The sequence below is a fragment of the Coregonus lavaretus genome (genome assembly GCF_964263955.1).
Source record: "Coregonus lavaretus genome assembly, chromosome: 31".
Classification (NCBI taxonomy): Eukaryota; Metazoa; Chordata; class Actinopteri; order Salmoniformes; family Salmonidae; genus Coregonus; species Coregonus lavaretus.
The window spans coordinates 15,958,721-15,984,143 of record NC_140018.1 but is presented as its reverse complement, the minus strand read 5'-3'; the positions used below and the strand labels follow the sequence as shown (position 1 = coordinate 15,984,143).

General features: G+C 42.5%; 1 protein-coding gene across 1 annotated transcript in view; it reads left to right on the top strand.

The window, feature by feature from the left end:
• The window catches only part of syne1a (spectrin repeat containing, nuclear envelope 1a), a gene marked incomplete at its 5' end in the record, with an annotated part of 201,450 nt that overhangs the window by 27,595 nt on the left and 148,432 nt on the right, over positions 1 to 25,423 (top strand). The window contains 9 exons of the mRNA XM_084149547.1: positions 1,166 to 1,227; positions 6,470 to 6,565; positions 7,995 to 8,078; positions 15,281 to 15,394; positions 15,709 to 15,878; positions 16,074 to 16,270; positions 17,854 to 17,975; positions 23,797 to 23,904; positions 24,375 to 24,512. Of these exons, the coding sequence (XP_084005673.1) occupies positions 1,166 to 1,227; positions 6,470 to 6,565; positions 7,995 to 8,078; positions 15,281 to 15,394; positions 15,709 to 15,878; positions 16,074 to 16,270; positions 17,854 to 17,975; positions 23,797 to 23,904; positions 24,375 to 24,512 (1,091 nt within the window). The remainder of the gene's footprint in view (positions 1 to 1,165; positions 1,228 to 6,469; positions 6,566 to 7,994; positions 8,079 to 15,280; positions 15,395 to 15,708; positions 15,879 to 16,073; positions 16,271 to 17,853; positions 17,976 to 23,796; positions 23,905 to 24,374; positions 24,513 to 25,423) is intronic.

Below are 25,423 nucleotides of genomic sequence, written 5' to 3'. Positions count from 1 at the left end.
CCTCTCTGGGTGATAAGGCGGTTATCTCAAGGATTTTTCTCACTGCTGCAGCAGGGGTGAAGAAAAGCTAGCCGTCACTTGTGCCAGTCAAAATTATATACATTGTGTGTTTTGGATGGGGTGACTGGAATAAGATTGATGTGTTTACGCAGTGTAATATGTGACAGTGTGATAGAAATGGTTTTGTGGATTGTTGGGCTATAAATCTGTGTAATTCTATAGGGATGATGAATTGCAGTGTATGTGTGGTGAATATCGAATGGAATATGATGTCCCATTAATGTGTTGATATATGAGACAGTGTGATAGTGATACACAGTTTTCTGCAGATTATTGTGGTGTGAGTCTGTCTGATTCTTTAGTGATGGATGAAATACAGTTTACTCCAATGAATCTTCTAGTAACATGACGTTCAAACAGTATTCCCCACTTTTGACCAGAAAGTTGCTCTTCTTCTTCTTCTTCTTCTTCTTCTTCTTCTTCTTCTTCTTCTTCTTCTTCCTTTCTCCCGCTCTCTCTTTCTCTTTCTCTCTCCCTCTATCTCTGTTAGTCAATCTTTCTCTCAGTGTGAAGGACCCACCAGCGATTTATGCTTTGTCCTAATTTAAGTGGATTGGCTTTTTAAGGTACATCGTCAGTAGTATTGATTGTGCCTTTGCTAATAGATTTTTATTGCTGGAACCATAACAAACTGTGCCCTTCACTTCCAAGTAAATATGCACAACACACATGACATTATGTACTTTTATGGTAATCAACATACTGAACAGGCAAAGAGATAGTTGGGGGCTTATTGTGAAATGCAGGAATTAGACATGGCCTTCTGTCACTCATGACCCATTTTTTTCATAAAAGGGCATCCTTTTAAAAAGGCACATGTTTATCAATCAGCTTGAAGAGGGGATAGGTTGGTGAAAATGCCATCTGAATGTCAGATCTATTCTCATTGAGCAAAGTACAGTAGAGCAGAGCCAGCTAACCACTTAGAGACATTAGGCATAGCAATGCACTGGATATGGAAGTTGTTAATCAGAGTCATCATCCATTAATAAGGCCTAACTCAAGCTATTTTCATAACAGTGCAGTACAGTTAGAAGAAAATATATCCTGTCCATTCTGTTTGTTTGTTTACAAAGCATGTGACCATGATGTTTATGATTTTCAGATGATCAAGAGGCGGTGCAGAAGAGGACGTTCACTAAATGGATCAATTCCCACTTGGCAAAGGTAAGAGTTTGTCGTCTGTCTTACTGACTGTCTGTCTGGCAGGTCTTTGTAGTCATTGTTGTGCAAATACAAAAGGGACTACATTATAATAATAATATGCCATTTAGCAGACGCTTTTATCCAAAGCGACTTACAGTCATGCTTGCATACATTTTTGTGTATGGGTGGTCCCGGGGATCGAACCCACTACCTTGGCGTTACAAGCGCCGTGCTCTACCAGCTGAGCTACAGAGGACCATTACACTAAAAGGGGCATTATCACCATTTTCATAGTATTATTCCAACCTCATAGTGTGGAAATATATATAAAACACAGGAAAACAATGTGTTCACTGCACTGGGCCTTTAAAGGTATTAGGCTAACCAGTCATGAGACTTGGTTGTACCACCCCCTAGATCACATGCAGGCCAGACACACATGCATGCGCAGCACACAAGCTCTCATCTGTAAGTCACACTACTGTTCCTTCTCACCTGACCTTACATCAGATAGCCTGTGGACAGCTTTCAGTCTTAACTCATACAAAAGTAATTATAGCTATTTGCTTTCAACAAAAGCAATTTCTGTTTTTTTCCCCTCCAGTACAGTGTACTAAATTAGGATCTGTATCATTTCATATTTATGACGTTTTCCATCTCTGCAGGCTATAGTCTAGACAAGGTTTGGGCTCAGAGATTGGGGCTAAAACAGAACCCTACTCTTCCTTTGCAATTAATTTGGATTGTTCTGGATAAGAGCGCAAATCCTTCATTTGCCTTCCTATTAGGCTTATCCTACCATTTAAGCAACAGTGTTTCTGTAACCTAAACTATTACAGTTGCCGCAACCGCATGCCTTGGTCTGTCATGTGCATGTAATTATGGTATTATAACGTATTAGGCTCCTCAATTTAACCCATTACTGCTTGAAGAGCATGTCGGGGAGCGAGTGGACAAGGCGACCGCGGCACAGTGCCACGCAATTAAACGCTATTTCAATCCGAGCCGCCGCCGCTCTCAAGGTTTCCAATTTGATTACGACAGTGGCCGCATTCATCTGCGGTGACGCGGAGCAGAAAATTCATTTGAGGAGGCAGTCTGCAGGGAATAAACCTTGACATGATATTAAATATCAGATATCAGGACCTTTGCAGCAGAAAATTACTCACCACCAAAATATTTAAATGTCCTAGATGTGTTATAGCGTTTAAAGTAAAGACCTAATCATTTATTTATTGCACTTTCTCCCCACACAGCAAATAGATTAAAGACATCCTCCAGCGATTTTTTATATCCCAAGTATAAATACAGTACACATACTAAAATAAGTACACACACTAAAGGGTAAAATAAACAGTTTTGAGGAAAATATCTGCAAACTTCAAGGAGTAGGGCATTCAAAGACTTGGTCTGACAGAGATTCGTTATGTCGTCTCCCCCCCATTTGCTTGAGGAACAATAGAGGAGCAATAGAGAACAGAAGAGGAAAGCCCCCCCCCCCCCCCCCCCCCCCCACCCCCACCCCACCTGTACTATGTCAAGAGGATACCTGTACCACCTATTGAGATGTGCCTTTTGTTATGTAAATCAGGTGAATGAGCTGAATAGGAGACTGGAGTAGGACTTTTTAAAGTCATGTAGGGCGGTGCTTTATGCCCTGCTTCTGGGCTACATACATGTCATATTAACAACCTAATTTTATCCTAATCACCAACCTGAAACTCTGTGGATGATATCTCATCAAACCATCTGGAACGGTGTTGATCCCCCATCAACATTTGTGGTCCTCTGTAGCTCAGCTGGTAGAGCACGGCGCTTGTAACGCCAAGGTAGTGGGTTCGATCCCCGGGACCACCCATACACAAAAAAATGTATGCACGCATGACTGTAAGTCGCTTTGGATAAAAGCGTCTGCTAAATGGCATATTATTATTATCAAAGCACTGGGGAAGATGAACAATATCAAGATAGGGGAAACAGGCTAGACTTCCTGACATAGTTTGCTCTTTACGGTTAAACTCGATATGTTTGATTTAGGCTATTCTGGAATGATTATATCGCTGCTCTGTGCTCTGTCTAAATAGCTTTTAAATTCTTAAAGGTAATTGCTTAGCTTTTTTTCTGACTCGTCTCCTGTTGATTAAATCCCCCCCCCCCGCCTCCCGCCATCCCTTCTTCATGGCGCAAGCCTATTAACCTCTTCCTCCTCGAGCATGATGTTACCGTAGCGACCGATGTCAGCATGTAGGTCTATTTGTCTTAGTGGATTGCTTTGTGTCAGGTTGGTAAACGGGTTGGTAAACGGGTTGGTAAACTGAAATGGCGAAGAGAACATAGAGGGTGTCTCTCTGAGGTTGCCTTGTTGAGGGAAATAATTATGCCTGTGGTGAAGTGCTGTTGGCTGAAACCTTGCTTACTAAACTCCACTCCATGGTGAAGGAAGTTTCTGATAAACTCCACCAACAGAGTGGAGCAGAGACCAGGCTTTGTGGAATTCATCTCTAACTACATTGATTCGCCCAAGGTCAATACTTAAAAAAATTACAATTATGAAACGCTTACCTGATACCTATGTTTGTCCTCTGTAGTTGGGTGCCTTTCTTTGCTTTTTCAATAAACGTTAATCAAATACAACCACCAACTGTTACCTTGTTGAGGTTCAATTGGCACATGCATGTTTGCGCTGATTTGCCATCTTAGAGCAACAGCAATGTGCAAACAGTCAGTGGCTGTATTTGATTAACGTTTATTGAAAAAGTACAAGTATTTCAGCAAACAAAGGCACGCAACTACAGAGGACAAACATAGGTACAAAGTAAGCATTTCCTAATATAAAAAAAAAAGCATTGACCTTGGGCGAATCAATGTAGTGAGAGCTGAATTCCACAAAGCCTGGTCCCTGCTACACTCCGTTGGTGAAGTTCATCAGAAACGTCCTTCACCATAGAGTGAAGTTTAGTCAGCTAGCTAAAACCAAGCCTATGGGCTCCTCTATATATGTTTGCCTTTGAATGACCTGCAGTAAAACAAACAAGTTGAAATACTTTCTTTTATAAAACCCCATGTAGAAAAATGTTGTGAGGCCCTTTTTAACTAGTCCCTTGGAGAGAGAGGGAGAGGCAAGCTAGCTGAGATAGTGGGTTAAGCACAGCTCTCCAGGGGTAGTAGGTCATTACCATAGTTATCTCAGGCCTTTAATTCTCAGCCTAAAGGTATGTGATTAATCGTTATAACGTAGGTAGGTGAGATAACGCCGGTATGAGGGATACACCCTCTCCTTCCCCCTTGCTTTCTTCCCCCTCCCGGGCCTACCCCTCCACAGGTAACAAAAGACGATTTCATATGAGCTCTGACAAAGGGGCAAAGATAGAAGAGCACAGTTAAATAAAATATGAATGGTTTCCTGTTACACAGGGTAATATACCTTGTAATTGAAGGTCTATCCTGCAACTTTGTTGAACCAGCACCTAAATAGCATAGTATGTATGACAGTATGATTTATTTTCAGTGCACATCCACATATGCAAAACCATCCCAAAGCAAGATCAGCCAGCATGGGTGAGCCAGGGAGAATGTATTTATATGCCTCTGCATGTTGCACAGAAGAATATGATTAAAGCACTCAGACTGAAGAGCTTTTAAGTTGTACTCAGCTACTCAGCAGAGAGCGTGAGAGTGAGAGAGAGCGAGAGAGAGAAGTCCCTCATTTTCCATTTTGACAAATCCTCTGTGAGAAGGTTAGGGCTTAATTATGGGCTGGCCGGTGTGAGCGGCACGGCAGGCTCATCATCTCTCAGCAAACAGCTGGGCTAAACTAGCTGCATTAATCAGCTGCCAAGTGTTCCCAGAGATTACTGCAAAGCCCCGCTGACCATTGTAAACACTTTTTTCACCCTGTCTCTTACTCTTTCTTTCTTCTCTCAGACATTATGGCACACAACTCATCCCAACCCCTCTTCCTCATCCCACGTAACTTATAGTTTCAATATTCTACTTCTCTACTCCTGTATTTCTCTATCATATTGTCAGTATCTCATCGTTATTCTTCCCTGGATCTTCATCCATTCCGTCTCTCTTCCTTCTTCCATTCTCTCTCTCTCTCTCTCTCTCTCTCTCTCTCTCTCTCTCTCTCTCTGCACATAAGGTCATAGACAAGCACACTTACAGAGGCTGGGATGTTCCCAATCAATTAAAGCCTAGACACTCACATGTAATTAGTTCCTAAAGCCCTTGATTTATTTATCTGACTCCTGTGACTGAGCTGAGTAAATGGATATTACTTCCTTATTTTGTAATTAGTAGAAATTTCCTCATTAGCTCTTGGATTATAACGAGCTAATAGGTGAATTTAACTTTAATTAGCCGTGGCATAATTTGTCCCTCTGTAGAGGCCTCAGTAAAGTGTTTTTCTGTCACTCATTGAAAGCGACACAAATGCATTGTGAACAGTAAAATATGTAAAGCAAAGGAACTATTAGAAGTGGAATTAAAGAGGAAAGCTAATTGCTAATTCATTTTGAGAGTTGTGTGAGGTAGGATCTTTACCTCTCTTTCTTTCTCACTCACTCTCTGTTCTCTTGTAGAACATGTCTGGGTCTAGATTCCCTATTCCTTGCTTTCACTCTCTTGGTCTCCCTTTACTTTCCCTCCCTGCCTCCCTTCTTCCCACTCTCCCCCTCTTTTCCTCCCCCCTCTCTCGCTCTCTTTTCACTAATCTCACTGTGAATAGCTGAATGCCTTTCCCTCTAAACCTCTCCTCAGCCCCACCATGTGACTATGCTTTAAGAGAAATCATTGATGTGGCGTCTGGGAGAAATTGAGATATGTGTCTCAGGTCATGGAGGGAGTTCTTGAGAGGGGCTCACTTTGAAAATCATCAGCATATTTCTGGATTTTGGGATTCGGGACCCCTTTCAAAAGAGACTGATCCTCCTAGCTGTCAATCAATCGTGCCACAGCCAAGCTTTCCTGTGGCTCAGAATATCCTTTTTGACAGGATTTTGTGAATGTACTGTGATCATGCATATTACATGCTTGGAGACTTACTGCACTATAAGCCATGTTGCTTTTATTACATTAACCATTAAGTCTACAAAAACAGATCTTGATGGGTTGAGTTTCCAAGAAAAGTTTACCTAAAAGCTTTAGTTGGGTAATTACTGTATCGCACAGAACACTTACGTAAACATTAAACTAATGCAGCTTTGTATTGACTGTTGTTTCATTTAATTAATCCTGTTTGTTATGGTGTTGTTCCCCCCAGCGTGTCCCGTCCCTAGTGGTGACAGACCTGTTTGAGGACATCAAGGATGGAGTGATGCTGCTGGCCCTGCTGGAGGTCCTGTCTGGACAGAAGCTGGTGAGTCCTGGACCTGCTCTGGGATCAGTTTAACTAGTCTGCAAGTGGTCTCACTCAGGGCAGCAACAAAGGCCCTTCCTCCACTCGTGGCTTTGGAACAGTTTAACTGCACGTGGTCTTGGTCACAGTGTTGTTGACTCATAATAAATACCAATCCATGCCCACCAGATCCTCAGCATGCAGGATTCAACTCCGCCCCCTTGAAGATGTTCAACTGAAATGACAGTAAGCTCTCATCAAAAAACAGAGCAATGAAATATAATGAAGGCAGGGTTGACATGGAAACCTGTTTGTAAAGGGCATTTGAAGACTGATTTTGAATACTACTGTGAAAGACTTTCTCTGTGAACCCTGCCCTCAAAGCTATGTTTACAGCATATCTAAGGACATCAGTGAATGTGAGAATGGAAACGATTACATGGAAATTACATAATATTGATTAGTCTTTATTAGGATGTTTGGTTGGAAAAAAGCAGGCTAGATAAACAGGGAAAGGCCAGGGGGCACACACACACACACACACACACACACACACACACACACACACACACACACACACACACACACACACACACACACACACTGTTTGATGGTCCCACAAGGCCAATACAGCCTTGGGTCTAAGCTGTCTGTTATATTGATCTCTTTGCTAAAAGGCAAACACACTCGGATTCATTTTCTCTCTATCTCTGTCTCTCTGTCTCTGTCTCGCTATCTCTGTCTCTCTATCTCTGTCTCTGTCTCTGTCTCTGTTTCTCTCTCTCTGTCTCTCTGTCTCTGTTTCTCTATCTCTCTATCTCTGTCTCTGTCTCTCTGTCTCTGTCTCTCTGTCTCTGTCTCTCTATCTCTGTCCCTGTCTCTATCTCTATCTCTGTCTCTCTGTCTCTCTGTCTCTGTCTCTGGGTCTCTGTTTCTCTATCTCTCTATCTCTGTCTCTCTGACTCTGTCTCTGTCTCTGTCTCTGTCTCTGTCTCTGTCTCTGTCTCTCTGTCTCTGTCTCTCTATCTCTGTCTCTGTCTCTCTATCTCTGTCTGTCTATCTCTGTCTCTCTCCATTTCTGTTTTCTCTTCCTTGTTTTTCATGTTAATCTTATTCTTGTTTTCTCTGTTATTCAATCTGCCATCTTTCCCTCTTTTCAATCTCTTTCTACTTTCCATTCTGTTGTTTTCCCAATCTCTGTTTTCATTATTTTCTCTCTCTCCCTCTGTACCTTTTTCTTTCTGTTTAACATCCTTCTGACTCTATGTTTCTTTGACTCTGTCTTTTATTACCCCCCCACCCCCTGTCTCTCTCTCTCTCTCTCTCTCTCTCTCTCTCTCTCTCTCTCTCTCTCTCTCTCTCTCTCTCTCTCTATATATATATATATATATATATATATATATATATATATATATATATATATATGTATCTCTCTCTATCCCCCCCCTAGCCGTGTGAGCAGGGGAGGAAGCTGCGGAGGATCCACTGGGTCTCAAACATCGGCACGGCTCTCAACTTCCTGGAGGGCAGAAAGGTAGGAGTGCTCCATCTCTACCTCTCCCCCTCTCCTCTCCTCCTCAATCCCTCTCCTTCTCTCCTCCTCCATCCATCTCCCCCTTCATCCCTCTCCCCCTCTCCCACTGACCCTCTCCCACTCTCCTCCTCTCCTCCTCCATCCATCTCCCCCTCCATCCTTCCACCCCTCTCCCTGTATACTCATCCATCCCTCTCACCCTCCATCCCTCTCCCCCTCTCCCTTGACACACATGGTTCAGGTGATGGCCTTGGGGTCAGAACACTGAAGACTGACCCCGCATGACCCTTTCTCTCCTACATTCCCCTCTCTACCTCCCATCTCCCTTTGCCCTGCTGTATCTTTCTTCCCCCTTCTCCATATCTCTCTCTCTCTCTCTCTCTCTCAAATTGACTGTTATCCCTCACTCCATGAGATCAATGTAGTATTCCATCCAACCTTTTTATGTGAGTAAAGTACATGTCGGATAAAACATGTAATGACAGGCCTGATGGAAACAGAAACTGTGTCGGTAAACTTTCCAAATGTCGACAAAACAAAATACGCTAGACAAGGTGGGATCTTTTTGTGTCGGTAAATTGAATAATGCGAGAAATGGCGGTGGAAACGCCTTTATGCGCAAATATTGATTTAATAAACATAATATCGAAGTAAACACAATTATATATTTTGTGGTCCTCCCACTATGACTCGGGTAACCATGCAGTTTATTAGGCTGTAGATGAAATAAGTTATGATGAACTTCACAGGGTGTTGAAAGTGCACTGTGATCCTGATGCTCCTTTCCAATAAATATCGAGGGTCTTATTCTGGTGACATGATGATCGATGCTTGACTGCTGTTCGACAAATAAAAATATTCTCACTTTTATCTATAATAATTGTCAGTGTTTGAAGTGGATGTGGTGTTGGAGTCAGGCGCAGGACACAGAAGCTTAGTCCAACAGACTTTACTAGTCAGAAATATGACAATACAAAAAGAACGGGCCTCAAACAACGGAGGCGAGCGATACGCAAACAGTGCGTAAAACACGAAATATAAGCGATGCGCAAACAGTGCGTCAATATACTTAAATACACCAGAGCAAAATCCAAAACCCCAACGGACAGGCGGACAACAACACACAACTACAAACAAAACCAAAGGAAACTTATAGGTGACATAATCAATAAGTGATAAGACACCGGTGCACCAAACAGACAAAACCAAACAAACATAGAGAACATCAAACGGTAGCAGCTAGTACTCCGGGGACGACGAACGCCGAAGCCTGCCCGAACAAGGAGGAGGAGCAGTCTCGGCGGAATTCGTGACAATAATCTCGTCATGTTGACTAGCCTACCCACACTGTATCTGCTAGCTGTTGCTCGTGCACGTGCCAAGACCAGAGTAAGCACATTTGCTATTTAACAAAACAGTTTTTGTGACAAAGTTGAAACTTCGATGGAATTACATTGCACATTGATTTTTATTTGGTACATGAAAAGTACATTTTGTGTAATCACACACTGTTTTTATCTGCAACAAGTCCTTTTGGTGGAAACACACCACTGGTGGGAAAATTTGCATATTTTCTTTATGCTGATTTTAGAATATTTGCATTAAACTCTGTTGCCAATTGGATGGAAACCTAATTTATGAGATAGATTCCCAGTATTAGATTACTAATGCTCCACATAGCATGTCTTTGGATATACATAAATAAATCCGCAAGTATGAGCTTGCGTTTGGGGGGACATTGATTTAGCTTCTTCCTACACTGTGACAGGGTTAAACCGTAAATCCTACAACAGTAATCTGCAGTCTGGAGTGTAGACACTGAGATTGGGGGTCTCTGCCATGCCATGCTGGGAGGGGTTTGTGTGTGTGTGTGTGTGTCTGTATGTGTGTGTGTGTGTGTGTGTGTGTGTGTATGTGTGTGTGTGATATAGACAGACAGTCAATGTAAATCTTATGTGTGCGTAGACTGTATTTAGATTTGATTTTAGTTCCTATCCTCACTGCTCTTTTATCACATTTGCCATTTCCCCTATCTCCCTATCTCATATCTGTCACGATGGGAGCATGATTTAATATCTACTGTTGTCTACAGTAAATGATGTTCGGTCTCTCTCTCTGTCAGATAGCTTTTATATAGGTCAGACTGGCCGTGTCCGAATACCCATACTTGCGTCCTAAATAATAAGCCGTTTGGGTATGCGAAAAAATTATGTTTAAGAGAATGTGACATTTCGAAAATCTAGCAGCGCCGTAAAGTACCTAAGTAAAAATACTTTAAAGTACTACTTTTTGGGGGTATCTGTACTGTACTTTACTTTACTATTTATATTTTTGACAACTTTTACTTTACTTCCACTACATTCCTAAAGAAAATAATGTACTTTTTACCCCATACATTTTCCCTGACAGCCAAAAGTACTCATTACATTTTCCCACGGGGGGGCAGTATGAAAAACAATTTATGCACTCACTAACTGTAAAGTCGCTCTGGATAAGAGCGTCTGCTAAATGACTAAAATGTAAATGTAAAAATGAATGCTTAGCAAGAAAGGAAAATGGTCCAATTCACGCACTTATCAAGAGAACATCCCTGGTCATCCCTACTGCCTATGATCTGGCGGACTCAGTAAATACTCATTGCTTTGTTTGTAAATTACGAGTTGGAGTGTTGGAGTGTGCCACTAGCTATCCATTTTATTTTATTTTTACAAAAATTGTGCTGAAATCTGAAATCGAGTATAATTTAAATGCCCGGATGTCATACCCTTTTCGGCTTTGACAACAGCTGATCAATTAGATATGGGGATGTGCTACTGAAATCAACGAATAACGGGAAACAACGCAATCGCGCATGACGCATTCTCAGTATTGCGAAAATAGAGTATGTGAATTTTTGAAAATCTATTATGGTTTAAATGCCAGGATGTTATACTCACTTCAGCTCTTCATCTAGCAGGTGGGCTGCGAGTGATAGGCCCTAGTTCTCTTCAAGTAGCCAAGCAACAAAACTAGGCTACTTAAATGGGAAGATGCCGAATAGCTAAGCCTCTGCGTTGGTGTTCAAATGTAGGTGTAGTATCGAGTAAATGCTGGCAATTATTGCTGATAAACAAAGGAGTCCACTCATACTGAACCTTGATCATAAGTTTATTCATATCACAAGCTTTCAGCATGAGTTACAGGTGTCATGCCCACCCGGAGAGCGACGCCCCAGATTGCAATGGTCGCTCTAACCTGTTCTTCGTTTTTCCCCCAGTATATATAATCTCCCCAAGATGTGGGTGGCTCCCTCTACTGTCCAATCCCCTGTCTACAACACACTTCCTGTCTGTTGTATGTGGCGTTACACTAAAACATTCCCTCTTGATACTAAAATAAAACGTCCTCTCCGATTCCACTTAAAAACATTAACAACGTCATAATCTTCATATACGACATAGGCTAAGTAGTTTTTGTTCTCCTTAAAATTATCATGAGTATTGCATTATAGGCTGCATCTTTGAAAACAGATATTTTTTTGGGGGGGGGGATTTCTGTGTTCTCATTGAAAAGTGTTTCTTGTTCTCTTGGCCTTCGTCAGAGCTTTTAAATTAAATACTAAACCATCTTTTTATTTCTGAATGTGTCGGCACCGGGGTCTCAGGATGTGGCTGCGTTATTGATGTCATGTTAATCAGGCCTTTTGATTTTTAGTTTTGTAGGCTAAGCTACCTATTTAATTATTTAATGTATGGATCAAGCCTTATAGCAGTCATTCTGATCTCGTTCCCAATGATCAGTGCTTTAGTTTATTATGTTGCTGTCCAGTGGTTCTGAATTTGCGATGCACCCGGCTGTCCACGCTTTTCTGTACAGTAGCGTTTTGATTTGAACATTTGAAAAGTGTTGGTGTGTGTACTAGGCTATTTGATTAAATGTGTATACAGTGCATTCTGAAATTATTCAGACCCCTTGACTTTTTCCACATTTTGTTACGTTACAGCCTTATTCTAAAATTGATTAAATTGTTTTTTTTCCCCCTCATCAATCTACACACAATACCCCATAATGACAAAGCAAAAACAGGATTTTAGAAATGTATGCACATTTATTAAAAATAAATAATGGAAATATATGACATTTACATAAGTATTCAGACCCTTTACTCAGTACTTTGTTGAAGCACCTTTGGCAGCGATTACAGCTTTGAGTCTTCTTGGGTATGACGCTACAAGCTTGGCACACCTGTATTTTTAGATTTTCTCCCATTCTTCTCTGCAGATCCTCTCAAGCTCTGTCAGGTTGGATGGGGAGCGTTGCTGCACAGCTATTTTCAGGTCTCTCCAGAGATGTTCGATCGGGTTCAAGTCCGGGCTCTGGCTGGGCCACTCAAGGACATTCAGAGACTTGTCCCAAAGCCACTCCTGCGTTGTCTTGGCTGTGTGCTTAGGGTTGTTGTCCTGTTGGAAGGTGAACCTTCGCTCCAGTCTGAGATCCTGAGCGCTCTGGAGCAAGTTTTCATCAAGGATCTCTCTATACTTTGCTCCGTTCAGCTTTGCCGCGATCCTGACTAGTGTCCCAGTCCCTGCCGCCGAAAAACATCCCCACAGCATGATGCTGCCACCACCATGCTTCAATGTAGGGATGGTGCCAGGTTTCCTCCAGATGTGATGCTTGGCATTCAGGCCAAAGAGTTCAATCTTGGTTTCATCAGACCAGAGAATCTTGTTTCTCATGGTCTGGGAGTCTTTAAGTGCCTTTTGGCAAACTCCAAGCGGGCTTTCATGTGCCTTTTACTGAGGTGTGGCTTCCGTCTGGCCACTCTACCATAAAGGCCTGATTGGTGGAGTGCTGCAGAGATGGTTGTCCTTCTGGAAGTTTCTCCCATCTCCACAGAGGAACTCTAGAGCTCTGTCAGAGTGACCATCGGGTTCTTGGTCACCTCCCTGACCAAGGCCCTTCTCCCCCGATTGCTCAGTTTGGCTGGGCGGCCAGCTCTAGGAAGAGTCTTGGTGGTTCCAATCTTCTTCCATTTAAGAATGATGGAGGCCGCTGTGTTCTTGGGGACCTTCAATGCTGCAGACATTTTTTGGTACCCTTCCACAGATCTGTGCCTCGACACAATCCTGTCTCGGAGCTCTACGGACAATTCTTTCAACCTCATGGCTTGGTTTGTGCTCTGGCATACACTGTCAACTGTGGGACCTTATATAGACAGCTGTGTGCCTTTACAAATCATGTCCAATCAATTGAATTTATAAAACAAGTTGTAGAAACAGGATGCGCCTGAGTTCAATTTTGAGTCTCATAGCAAAGGGTCTGAATACTTATGTAAAAAGGTATTTCTGTTATTTATTTTTAATAAATTAACAAAAAAATCTACAAACCTGTTTTTTCGCTTTGTCATTATGGGGGATTGTGTGTAGATTGCTGAGGAAATGTTTTTATCTAATCCATTTTAGAATAAGGCTGTAACGTAACAAAATTTGGAAAAAGTCAAGGGGTCTGAAAACTTTCCGAAGGCACTGTTACAGCACCTTGGTTTCACTAATAAATATGTTGAAATGGAACCAAATTATCTGTTTCTGTCTTCAGTCCTTTTTAAATGGGATAGATGGGCTATATGGGCTATATTTTACATTTTAGTCATTTAGCAGACGCTTTTATCCAGAGCGACTTCCAATTAGTGAGTGCATACATTTTTCATACTGGCATGGGTCGAATGTGATAGTCTACCTATAACCAGCCTGAGTAGGCCTATATCGCAATTTCTATTCAGAGTTTAGAGAAATTAATCAAATTGGAAATGAGTTATTATCAGGCTGGCATGTCTGTTGAATTTGGAATAATCCACCCGCACTCAGCCCCGCCCCACCTACTCAGCCAGTCAGGGGCCGCTACTGCGTTGCAACCATCACATACCTTTTACTAAATGGTACGTGCTAAATAGTATGCGATGATGAGTACATAGGATGCAGTTTAAGTATGTAGAACGCTAGTATGGGTATTGGGACACGGCCACTGTTTTCTTCCGCACTACACCCTGTATATCTCACTCCTTCTTTACACTGTATGAATGGCCTTTCTTTGTCATATTGTTCAAGCAGTGTCCCTCTATTTACTGTCAAACCACTATCTCCCCTCTTCCCCTTTACACAGTCTAAGGACCCCAGTCTGATATGAAGTGCTGCATTATGTATAAACTGCCTACTAGACCCCCTCTCTAGACCTGTCTCAGATATAGAAACATGAATTATGTGTACGGTACTGCTCAGTCTCTGACCTCTCCCAACTGGAGCTTCTACAGCTTATCCTTGTTATGGAGACCTTTCCCACCCCATATTGTTCACACAGACTGTGTCCCTCCTCCATACCACACTCCCAGTGTAATATGATAACCTTTAATGCTCAGACTGCTCTCCTCTGTAATATACCCTCTGATATGGATGCTATGATGAATGCCCAGACCCTCTCTCTCTATGATATACCCTGCCCCCCGCCCTCTCTCTCTCTCTCTCTCTCTCTCTCTCTCTCTCTCTCTCTCTCTCTCTCTCTCTCTCTCTCTCTCTCTCTCTCTCTCTCTCTACCCTCTCTCTCTCTCTCTCTCTCTCTCTCTCTCTCTCTCTCTCTCTCTCTCTCTCTCTACCCTCTCTCTCTCTCTCTCTCTCTCTCTCTCTCTCTCTCTCTCTACCCTCTCTCTCTCTCTACCCTCTCTCTCTACCCTCTCTCTCTCTCTACCCTCTCTCTCTCTACCCTTTGCTGGGTGTAATCCCCAGTGCTGTCTGTGTATAGGTGATAGATCTGTCCTCTCAGCCCGTCGTAGAGCAGCCAGGGTTATCTCACAGCTAGAGTCTTTATCGCTCGCCTCACACTCGATGAGACATCCCCCTTTCACTCAGCCATACTATATACCTCCTCTAACTGCATGCAATCTCTCTCTGTGTACCTCTCTTTTGCTCTCTCTCGCTCTCCTTTTTTCACACGCTCACTCAAGTCTGCGTACAGGGGATCACCGGTTAGTACCAGCTTATTTGATGTTTTCATGAAAGTTATTATGAATTATATTACACTTGGGTATTGTGTTGATAGTCCGTATCCATATTTTAATATATTGTCTTTACCAGATTACCATTACTAGATTGAGTGAATTTGTGCATATGTGTTCCATATGTATTAGAACGGATATGATTTCTGATAAGCGATATCCTACAGTATAATGCTAGATATTGTATGTTTTGATACAGATCAAGCTAGTCAACATCAACTCGACTGACATTGTCGATGGAAGACCATCTATCGTACTGGGGTTGATTTGGACAATAATCCTCTATTTCCAGGTATAGTGCCTCTGTGGTGGGTGGGTGTCATCCCACTACAGATAATGTACCGCTATTGCACAATTACACAATAAAGGCAATGGTGTTTCATTTTGTGAGTCAGCCATGCTCTGTCTTCTTGGCCAAAAAATCTGTGCTTTCACTATAGAAAAATAGTGTCTTTATTCCTGAAAAATCCTTGACGAATTAAAGGAAATAACCACTGTGTCATTATGTTTCCCCCTCCCCCTCTCTCTCTCTTTCTCTCTCTCTCTCTCTCTCTCTCTCTCTCTCTCTCTCTCTCTCTCTCTCTCTCTCTCTCTCCCCTCGTGCAGATAGAGGAGTTGACCAGTAACCTGCCGGCGCTCCAGGCCCTCTCTAGCAGCACCTCCTCAGTGGACAGCTCAGACACCACCAGCCCGCCTGTCAAGAGGAGGCCCCTCCCCCCGCTGCAGGGTGGGGCCAGGAAGGCCCTACTCAGATGGGTCCAGCAGACCGCCACCAAGTACGGGACTACAGCCACTGTACCAACTGCAATATAACATGATGATACTTATGATATTACTAACTACAATAACACTTCTATTACCAGTGCTAGTCGTGGTTGTAGTGATAGCTACTGATAGTGATATTACAATAGCTAATAATAATTGATGGTGTTATTGATGTAATGCTGTATTTGTCCTGTCTGTCTCTTCAGGCATCTGGGGATCGACGTGAAAGACTTTGGGCCGAGCTGGCGTACAGGTGTGGCATTCTTTGCAGTCATCCTCTCTCTTCGACCCCACCTGGTCGATATGGAGCGTGTGCGTAGGAGAACCAATCGAGAGAACCTGCAGGAAGCCTTCTCATTGGCCGAGACTGAGCTGGGCATTCCGCAGCTACTAGACCCAGAAGGTAAACCACAGCCAGAGAGGTCATTTCCTGTTTGGCAAATGAATGTGGGTCGTTCCACGAAATGAGCGCCTTTTGCGTTCCTTTAAAATGCTAAGTAGAAATTGTGCACAAACATTGAAAAAGCCTGTTATATTAAATTAAGTGCCCTTTAATATAGAACACATGGACAATTCAATAAATCCGTTTTTTTTTTATATGAATAAAGACTTGCTAAAGTGCCAAAATTCAGCATTTTGACATGTCCGTCTGTGCATCCTATGTGACTTCTAGGAAGATATTAACCCACTTAATCCCAACATTTATCCAAGTTCACCATCATTGTAAAGTTATTTTGTTGCTTTGACAAAGCCATTTCTATAGATTACTGTTTATTTCATGTGATTAGTGATTCATTTTAAGGTTAAAAAAAACTGTCCCTCATTTTAAGGTAAACCCTGTTATGTAAACTGAACTGTCTTTTTAATATGGTGAAACAATTTTTTAGAAGCATTGAACATCTAATAGTAAAATCATAGTGTAAAAGCAGGTGAGCTGGATCTACTATTTTTGGCAATTTTCTGGTGTTTTGTTATGAAAATCTGAGCGGGTTGAGCATAACACGTCAACCCTGTTACCCATAGATAGACAGGCTAGAAATGTTTTAACAATAAAACATTTTTTGTGAAGCTTGCATTCAATTCCCCCTCCCTGTTTCACACAACAAGCTTCCATTCCCCCTGTCACAAGGGGATTTATGGATGACTTAAGATGAAGTCATCAACCCTGTTACGGTAAACCCTGTTACGGTCAACGCTGTTACTTTATTTGGCACCTACTAGGCACTTACTATAGTCATTTTTTATTTTACCTCTTGAGATGGGAAAACATGTTTTTTATTAAGTTGAGCATGTGCTCTTTATGACAGAATGTTAAAATGAGGTGAAATTAAACGTTTTTTACACTACTCAAAAGGCCTAATTGATAGAACGAGCCAGGTACACTGAACAAACTAACCAAAAGTCTAGAAAACTTCTGGTTAGAAAACTTCAAGTCCAATATAGAGCTTTTCTGGATCTTTACAAACCTGAAGCTGATATGTCAGTCACGTTCCATGTCAATACAAAGATTCACTATGCTTTCACTATGGCAAAATAGTGTACATTCCTGCCTGTGTATCAGATAAATCCCTCTAGAGTGAATCCTCTAAACAGCATCTGTGCTCCTTCACGCCTGCCCCTCAGAATGAGCTCTGACAAATCCAGTTTGACATCGCCATAATTAAGGGCCATTAGGGCGAGAGGAGTCAGCGCCAGAGAGACCATCCAGCAGCTCACCATAATACCATATAAACCTGATATGAAGGGCAGTTTGATCCAAGGTGGCACGCCTTCGCTTCATCTCTGTCTGAGGTTTCTGGCAGCGATAGAGAGGCTTTCTTCTGCTTGATTACAAAGATCAGGGATGGCTAATCTCAGTAGTCTGTTGTTGGTATAGCTGAAGTTAAATAGTGATGTATGATTAGCTTTTTCCAGATTAGATGTCATTAAGAATGAGTGGTTTTGTGGTGACTAGACTGACCAATATCCTTTCATCTTTCTCCCCAGATGTGGATGTTGACAAACCTGATGAGAAGTCCATCATGACGTACGTGGCCCAGTTTCTGAAGCACCACCCCAACCCTGGTCACCAGCAGCACAGTGACTCAGACTCCCAGCCAGAGGAAGAGGTAGCAAGCCCTGTCCCTCTCCCCACCTCTCCCTCTCGCTCAATCTTCACAGCCATGTCTCTTCCTATGTTTTATTTCTCTCCGTTATTTACGTTATTTGCTGCTACCTAGGCGGCAGGTAGCTTAGTGGGTAAGAGCGTTGTGCCAGTTACCGAAAGGTCGCTGGTTCTAATCCCCGAGCCGACTAGGTGAAAAAATAATCTGTCGATGTGCCCTTAAGCAAGGCACTTAACCCTAATTGCTCCTGTAAGTCGCTCTGGATAAGAGCGTCTGCTAAATGACAAAAATGTAAATGTATTGTCCTCTATTCCAGAGTTATCTCAGACCTGCAGGTAGACTTGTGTTGTGTGCTGTCTCTGTAAACCCTTACCCCTAGCACTGACACAAACTACCCAACCTTTCCTTATTGTCACCGCTCACATTCTCTTACTCCTTAGTGATGTGATGTAATGTCTTCTTGCCTGTTGTTGATCAATCACTTCTTCTTTGCACATCTCTCTCTTCTTCTTTTTCTCATTCTCTCTCTCCACTGTGGTGTTGTCTGTGTGGTCACTTCATCCCTGTGGTTGTTGTGCCTGACTCTATTCCACAGCATGGTCTTGCTCCTCGAGATATTGAGGAGATGTTGGAGGTAGGTTCAGTCTGTAGAAGTAGTAGTAGCCTCATTCCGGTTCACTGTGCAGGTTCTCCATCAAACGTTCCAAAAGAACATACTTAGAATGTTTGTAATTCCTCGCTGGAACACACACTGCTTCTAGCCTGGTTGCCAGCCTGTTTTTGCTTCAGCCAACTCTGTCAGTGGTTTGCATGACAACAACAAAGAAGGCAGCTACAGCAGAGACAGACTGGCACCCAGGCTACGTTGTTTCTATATACTTTAAACATTCACCATTCCATTTTATTGTTGTAATCACCAGCTCTACCTCTATATTCTGGTGGAATTAGCAGTGTTTTATGTGGTAAAGGAATTCATTTTTTTTTCTCATCTTACCTGAGGTGAAATCCCAGCAGGATAATTTCCTGGTGATAGTCCCATTATTATATGATATGATATTACCATTATATTAGCATTAGTGCTAACAGCTACGTTGCATTAGCATGACAATGGCCGCAGCTGGCTAGGGCTAGGCAGTGAGCCCTTATATTGGCGGATGGTTTGATGGAAAGCCTTGGGTTTTGAATGAATAGTGGTTGGGTTTTGTAAGGTTACAGTTACCGCTTCTAGTGGATTGGACATTAAGCCTCTCTAACTATGCCGCTTTTGCATTAGTGTACGATTTAGAAATTTCCTGACCTTGATTATAGCCACTGGTTAATACTATCAACCGCACTGACAAAGATTTGTAACACTTTGTGTTGTTTATCTACATTCAGTATTATTATTATTTTTTTATGAAATAAAGAAAGAAGTTATGATATGGAAGTGCTGATTTCAGGGACAATACACTTGGCTATAACAGTGAACTTTAGCCAGCTTATAATATGATTTGTCCACCCTGTAGAGTGTTTAGGGGAAAACACTCAGACTGCCATTCAGAGAAGATAATATGTTCCCTTAGCAGGGGATTCCAATCCCCATCTGTAATTTGAATAAAGAATAAAGCCTTACAATGGGATGGCTGAGCAGAATAGACTGATGAAAATAGAATGGACTGAAACTGAATAGGGAGTGTTAAAATTGAATGGACTGTTGAACTAACTAACTTGTCATTATACAGTTCCTTCAGAAAGTATTCACACCCCTTGACTTTTTCCACATTTTGTTGTGTTACAGCCTAAATTGGATTAAATTGAGATGTTGTGTCACTGGCCTACATACAATACCCCATAATGTCAAAGTGGAATTATGTTTTTCCTAATTTGTACAAATTAATTACAAATTAAATGCTGAAATGTCTTGTGTCAATAAGTATTCAACCCCTTTGTTATGGCAAACCTAAAAATAAGTTCAGGAGTAAAAATGTGCTTAACAAGTCACATAATAAGTTGCATGGACTCACTCTGTGTGCAATAACAGTGTTTATCATGATTTTTGAAGGACTACCTCATCTCTGTACCCCACACATACAATTATCTGTAGGGTCCCTCAGTCGAGCAGTGCATTTCAAACACATATTCAACCACAAAGACCAGGGAGATTTTCCAATGCCTCGCAATGAAGGGCACCTATTCAAGCAGACATTGAATATCCCTTTGAGCATGGTGAAGTTATTAATTACACTGTGGATGGTTTATCAATACACCTAGTCACTACAAAGATACACACTCTTGGAAAAAAGGATTCCAAAAGGGTTATTCGGCTGTCCCGAAAGGATAACAATTTTTGGTTCCAGATAGAACCCTTTTTGGTTCCAGGTAGAACTCTTTTGGGTTCCATGTAGATCCATCTGTGTAAAGGGTTCTACATGGAACTCAAAGGGTTCTACCTGGAACCAAAAAAAGTTCTTCCAAGGGTTCTCCTATGGGGACAGCCGAAGAACACTTTTAGGTTCTAGATAGCAACTTGTTTTCTAAGAGTGCAGGCGTCCTTCCAAACTCAGTTGCCGGAGAAGAAGAAAACTGCTCAGGGATTTCACCATGAGGCCAATGGTGACTTTAAAACAGTTACAGAGTTTAATGGCTGTGAAAGGAGAACAGGATGGATCAACAACATTGTAGTTACTCCACAATACTAACCTAAATGACAGAGTGAAAAGAAGAAAGCCTGTACAGAATAAATACAGAAAATATTCCAAAACATGCATCCTGGCACTAAAGTAAAACTGCAAAAAATGTGGCAAAGAAATTAACTTTATGTCCTGAATACAACGCATTATGTTTGGGACAAATCCAACACAACACATCACTGAGTACCACTCTTCATATCTGCAAGCATGGTGGTGGCTGCATCATGTTATGGGTATGCTTGTCATCAGCAAGGACTGGGGAGTTTTTTAGGATAAAATGAAACGGAATAGAACTAAGCACAGGCAAAATCCAAGCGGAAAACCTGGTTCAGTCTGCTTTCCAACAGACACTGGGAGACAAATTCACCTTTCAGCAGGACAATAACCTGGCCAAATATACACTGAAGTCAGTCTGCTTTCCAACAGACAGTTACCAAGATGACATTGAATGGTCCTGAGTGGTCTAGTTACAGTTTTGACATAAATTGGCTTGAAAATCTATGGCAAGACTTGAAAATTGCTGTCTAGCAATGATCAACAACCAACTTGACATACAGTGGGGAAAAAAAGTATTTAGTCAGCCACCAATTGTGCAAGTTCTCCCACTTAAAAAGATGAGAGAGGCCTGTAATTTTCATCATAGGTACACGTCAACTATGACAGACAAAATGAGAGAAAAAAAATCCAGAAAATCACATTGTAGGATTTTTAATGAATTTATTTGCAAATTATGGTGGAAAATAAGTATTTGGTCAATAACAAAAGTTTCTCAATACTTTGTTATATACCCTTTGTTGGCAATGACACAGGTCAAATGTTTTCTGTAAGTCTTCACAAGGTTTTCACACACTGTTGCTGGTATTTTGGCCCATTCCTCCATGCAGATCTCCTCTAGAGCAGTGATGTTTTGGGGCTGTCGCTGGGCAACACGGACTTTCAACTCCCTCCAAATATTTTCTATGGGGTTGAGATCTGGAGACTGGCTAGGCCACTCCAGGACCTTGAAATGCTTCTTACGAAGCCACTCCTTCGTTGCCCGGGCAGTGTGTTTGGGATCATTGTCATGCTGAAAGACCCAGCCACGTTTCATCTTCAATGCCCTTGCTGATGGAAGGAGGTTTTCATTCAAAATCTCACGATACATGGCCCCATTCATTCTTTCCTTTACACGGATCAGTCGTCCTGGTCCCTTTGCAGAAAAACAGCCCCAAAGCATGATGTTTCCACCCCCATGCTTCACAGTAGGTATGGTGTTCTTTGGATGCAACTCAGCATTCTTTGTCCTCCAAACACGACGAGTTGAGTTTTTACCAAAAAGTTCTATTTTGGTTTCATCTGACCATTTGACATTCTCCCAATCCTCTTCTGGATCATCCAAATGCACTCTAGCAAACTTCAGACGGGCCTGGACATGTACTGGCTTAAGCAGGGGGACACGTCTGGCACTGCAGGATTTGAGTCCCTGGCGGCATAGTGTGTTACTGATGGTAGACTTTGTTACTTTGGTCCCAGCTCTCTGCAGGTCATTCACTAGGTCCCCCCGTGTGGTTCTGGGATTTTTGCTCACCGTTCTTGTGATCATTTTGACCCCACGGGGTGAGATCTTGCGTGGAGCCCCAGATCGAGGGAGATTATCAGTGGTCTTGTATGTCTTCCATTTCCTAATAATTGCTCCCACAGTTGATTTCTTCAAACCAAGCTGCTTACCTATTGCAGATTCAGTCTTCCCAGCCTGGTGCAGGTCTACAATTTTGTTTCTGGTGTCCTTTGACAGCTCTTTGGTCTTGGCCATAGTGGAGTTTGGAGTGTGACTGTTTGAGGTTGTGGACAGGTGTCTTTTATACTGATAACAAGTTCAAACAGGTGCCATTAATACAGGTAACGAGTGGAGGACAGAGGAGCCTCTTAAAGAAGAAGTTGCAGGTCTGTGAGAGCCAGAAATCTTGCTTGTTTGTAGGTGACCAAATACTTATTTTCCACCATAATTTGCAAATAAATTCATAAAAAATCCTACAATGTGATTTTCTGGATTTTTTTTCTCAATTTGTCTGTCATAGTTGACGTGTACCTATGATGAAAATTACAGGCCTCTCTCATCTTTTTAAGTGGGAGAACTTGCACAATTGGTGGCTGACTAAATACTTTTTTCCCCCACTGTAGCTTGAATCATTTTTTAAAGAATAATGTGCAAATATTGTTCAATCCAGGTGTGCAAAGCTCTTAGTGTCATGCCCTGGCTCTGGGGACTATTAAATGTTGAGCCAGGGTGTGGATTTTCTATTGTTTAGTTTTCTAGGTTTGTGTGCTAGTTCGTGTATATCTATGTTGGCCAGGGTGGTTCCCAATCAGAGGCAGCTGTATCTTGTTGTCTCTGATTGGGGACCATACTTAGGCAGCCTGTTTGGCACAGTTTATTGTGGGATCTTGTTCCGGAAGGTTTGTGTTCAACCCAGGACTTCACGTATCGTTTGTTTTGTTGTTTTGGTTCATGTTGTGTACTGCAATAAAATAATGTACGCATATCACGCTGCGCCTTGGTCCGCTTCATCTAACAACGATCGTGACACTTAGAGACTTAGCCAGAAAGACTCACATCTGTAATTGCTGCCAAAGGGGATTCTAACTCAGGGGTGTATTTCATTTTCAATAAATTAGCAAACATTTCTAAAATGTCATTATGGGCTATTGTGTGTATATTTTGAATTCAGGCTATAACACAACAAAATGTGGAATAAGTCAAGGGGTATGAATAGTTTCTGAAGGCACTGTAAGTATTCATAACAAATCCAATGAAATATTAGTAGCAGTGTTTAAAGTGAATTGGCTGAATTAAAAGTCTGTTTTTGGCAGCTGTGAGTCTAAAGAATTTGCCCTGCTGGGCAACATGAAGGATTAACTCCCATGTTTCCATTCTGCCCTCTCTTCTCCCCATCCCTCTTACTCCTTCATCCCTCTCTTCCCTTGTTATCCTTCTACCTACCATCTCTCCCTCTATTCCTGCGTTGCATTCTCACTTCCACTTTCACTCTTTCTTTCCTTTCCCTTTCCATATATTCCCCTTCCTCCCTCCTTGTATTCTATCCCACATTCCCTGCTTCCTTTTTTACTTTAATTTGTCCCTTCCTCCCTCCTCCCTCCTCTCCCCGGCCACCCAGAGAGAGCAGCGTAAGGGCCTGAGGGAGCTGAAGACCTGGCTGGATCAGCTGGAGCTAGACGCAGCACGTACTCAGGAGACCAAGGGCAACCTCAGCCAGCAGTATCAGGTGATCTAGAACACACACACACACATACTGGGCACAGACGCTCCCATTATCAGGCTAATCAGTGGTATTACACTGCAGGGATCAGACTGCTGCCGCCGTATTTCCACCCAATCTGGCATATACAGTACCAAAGCCCCAGGATACATTACATATTCAACACATTGTGGGATTTCCTTATTTCCTCTTTCTATTATGCATGTTTTTGACAGATTCCATGAATGTATGATCTGTGAAAGAGGGAGAAGTGTGTGTGTGTGTGTTCCAGGTAGTATATTTTACAGTATGTGTACTGTATGTGTGTGTGGGGGATATAACTAGGACCCAAAGGTTTTCCTTGTCAGGCCAAATGATCAGAAAATACTCAGAGTTCTATCTGTAACCATTCCATCTGTCGTTCCCCCCCTCTCGCTCTCTTTCCCTCCACCCCCCCCCCCCCCCCCTCTCTCTCTCTCTCAATTTCTCTTCATCAGTCCTTTAAGAGTGTACGTGTCCAGTTGGAGATGAGGAGGAAGCAGGTGGAGGCAGCAGTCCTGTCCACTCAGAAGGATGGGATGTTGACCGTGGACCAGGCTCTGGTCAAACAGGCCTGGGACAGAGTGTCCAACAGGGTAAGAGTCTGGGACGGGACCTCTTTTACTGTTATGGAGTAGAGTAGGGTAGAGTAGGGTAGGGTAGAGTAGAGTAGAGTAGAGTAGGGTAGGGTAGAGTAGAGTAGGGTAGGGTAGAGTAGAGTAGAGTAGGGTAGGGTAGGGTAGAGTAGAGTAGGGTAGGGTAGAGTAGAGTAGAGTAGAGTAGGGTAGGGTAGGGTAGAGTAGAGTAGGGTAGGGTAGAGTAGAGTAGGGTAGGGTAGGGTAGAGTAGAGTAGAGTAGGGTAGGGTAGGGTAGAGTAGAGTAGAGTAGAGTAGGGTAGGGTAGGGTAGAGTAGAGTAGGGTAGGGTAGAGTAGAGTGGAGCAGGGCAGGGCAGGGCAGGGCAGGGCAGGGCAGGGCAGGGCAGGGCAGGGCAGGGCAGGGCAGGGCAGGGTCGGGTAGAGTAGAGTAGGGTAGAGTATAGTATAGTATAGTATAGTAGGGTAGGATAGAGTTTTTTTTACCCCATATGTAACTCTGTTGTTTTTATTGCACTGCTTTGCTTTATCTTGGCCAGGTCGCAGTTGTAAATGAGAACCTGTTCTCAACTGGCTTACCTGGTTAAATAAAGGTGAAATAATTTTTTTTTTTAAATTAAAATAAATAGTAGGGTAGAGTAGAGTAGGGTAGAGTAGGGCAGGGCAGGGCAGGGCAGGGTAGGGTAGGGTAGGGTAGGGTAGGGTATAGTAGAGTAGAGTAGAGTTGGGTAGGGTAGGGTAGAGTAAAGTAGGGTAGAGTAGAGTAGAGTAGAGTAGGGTAGAGTAGAGTAGGGTAGAGTAGAGTAGAGTAGGGTATAGTAGAGTAGAGTAGAGTAGAGTAGAGTAGGGTAGAGTATAGTAGGGTAGAGTAGAGTAGAGTAGGGTAGAGCAGGGTAGGGTAGGGTAGAATAGA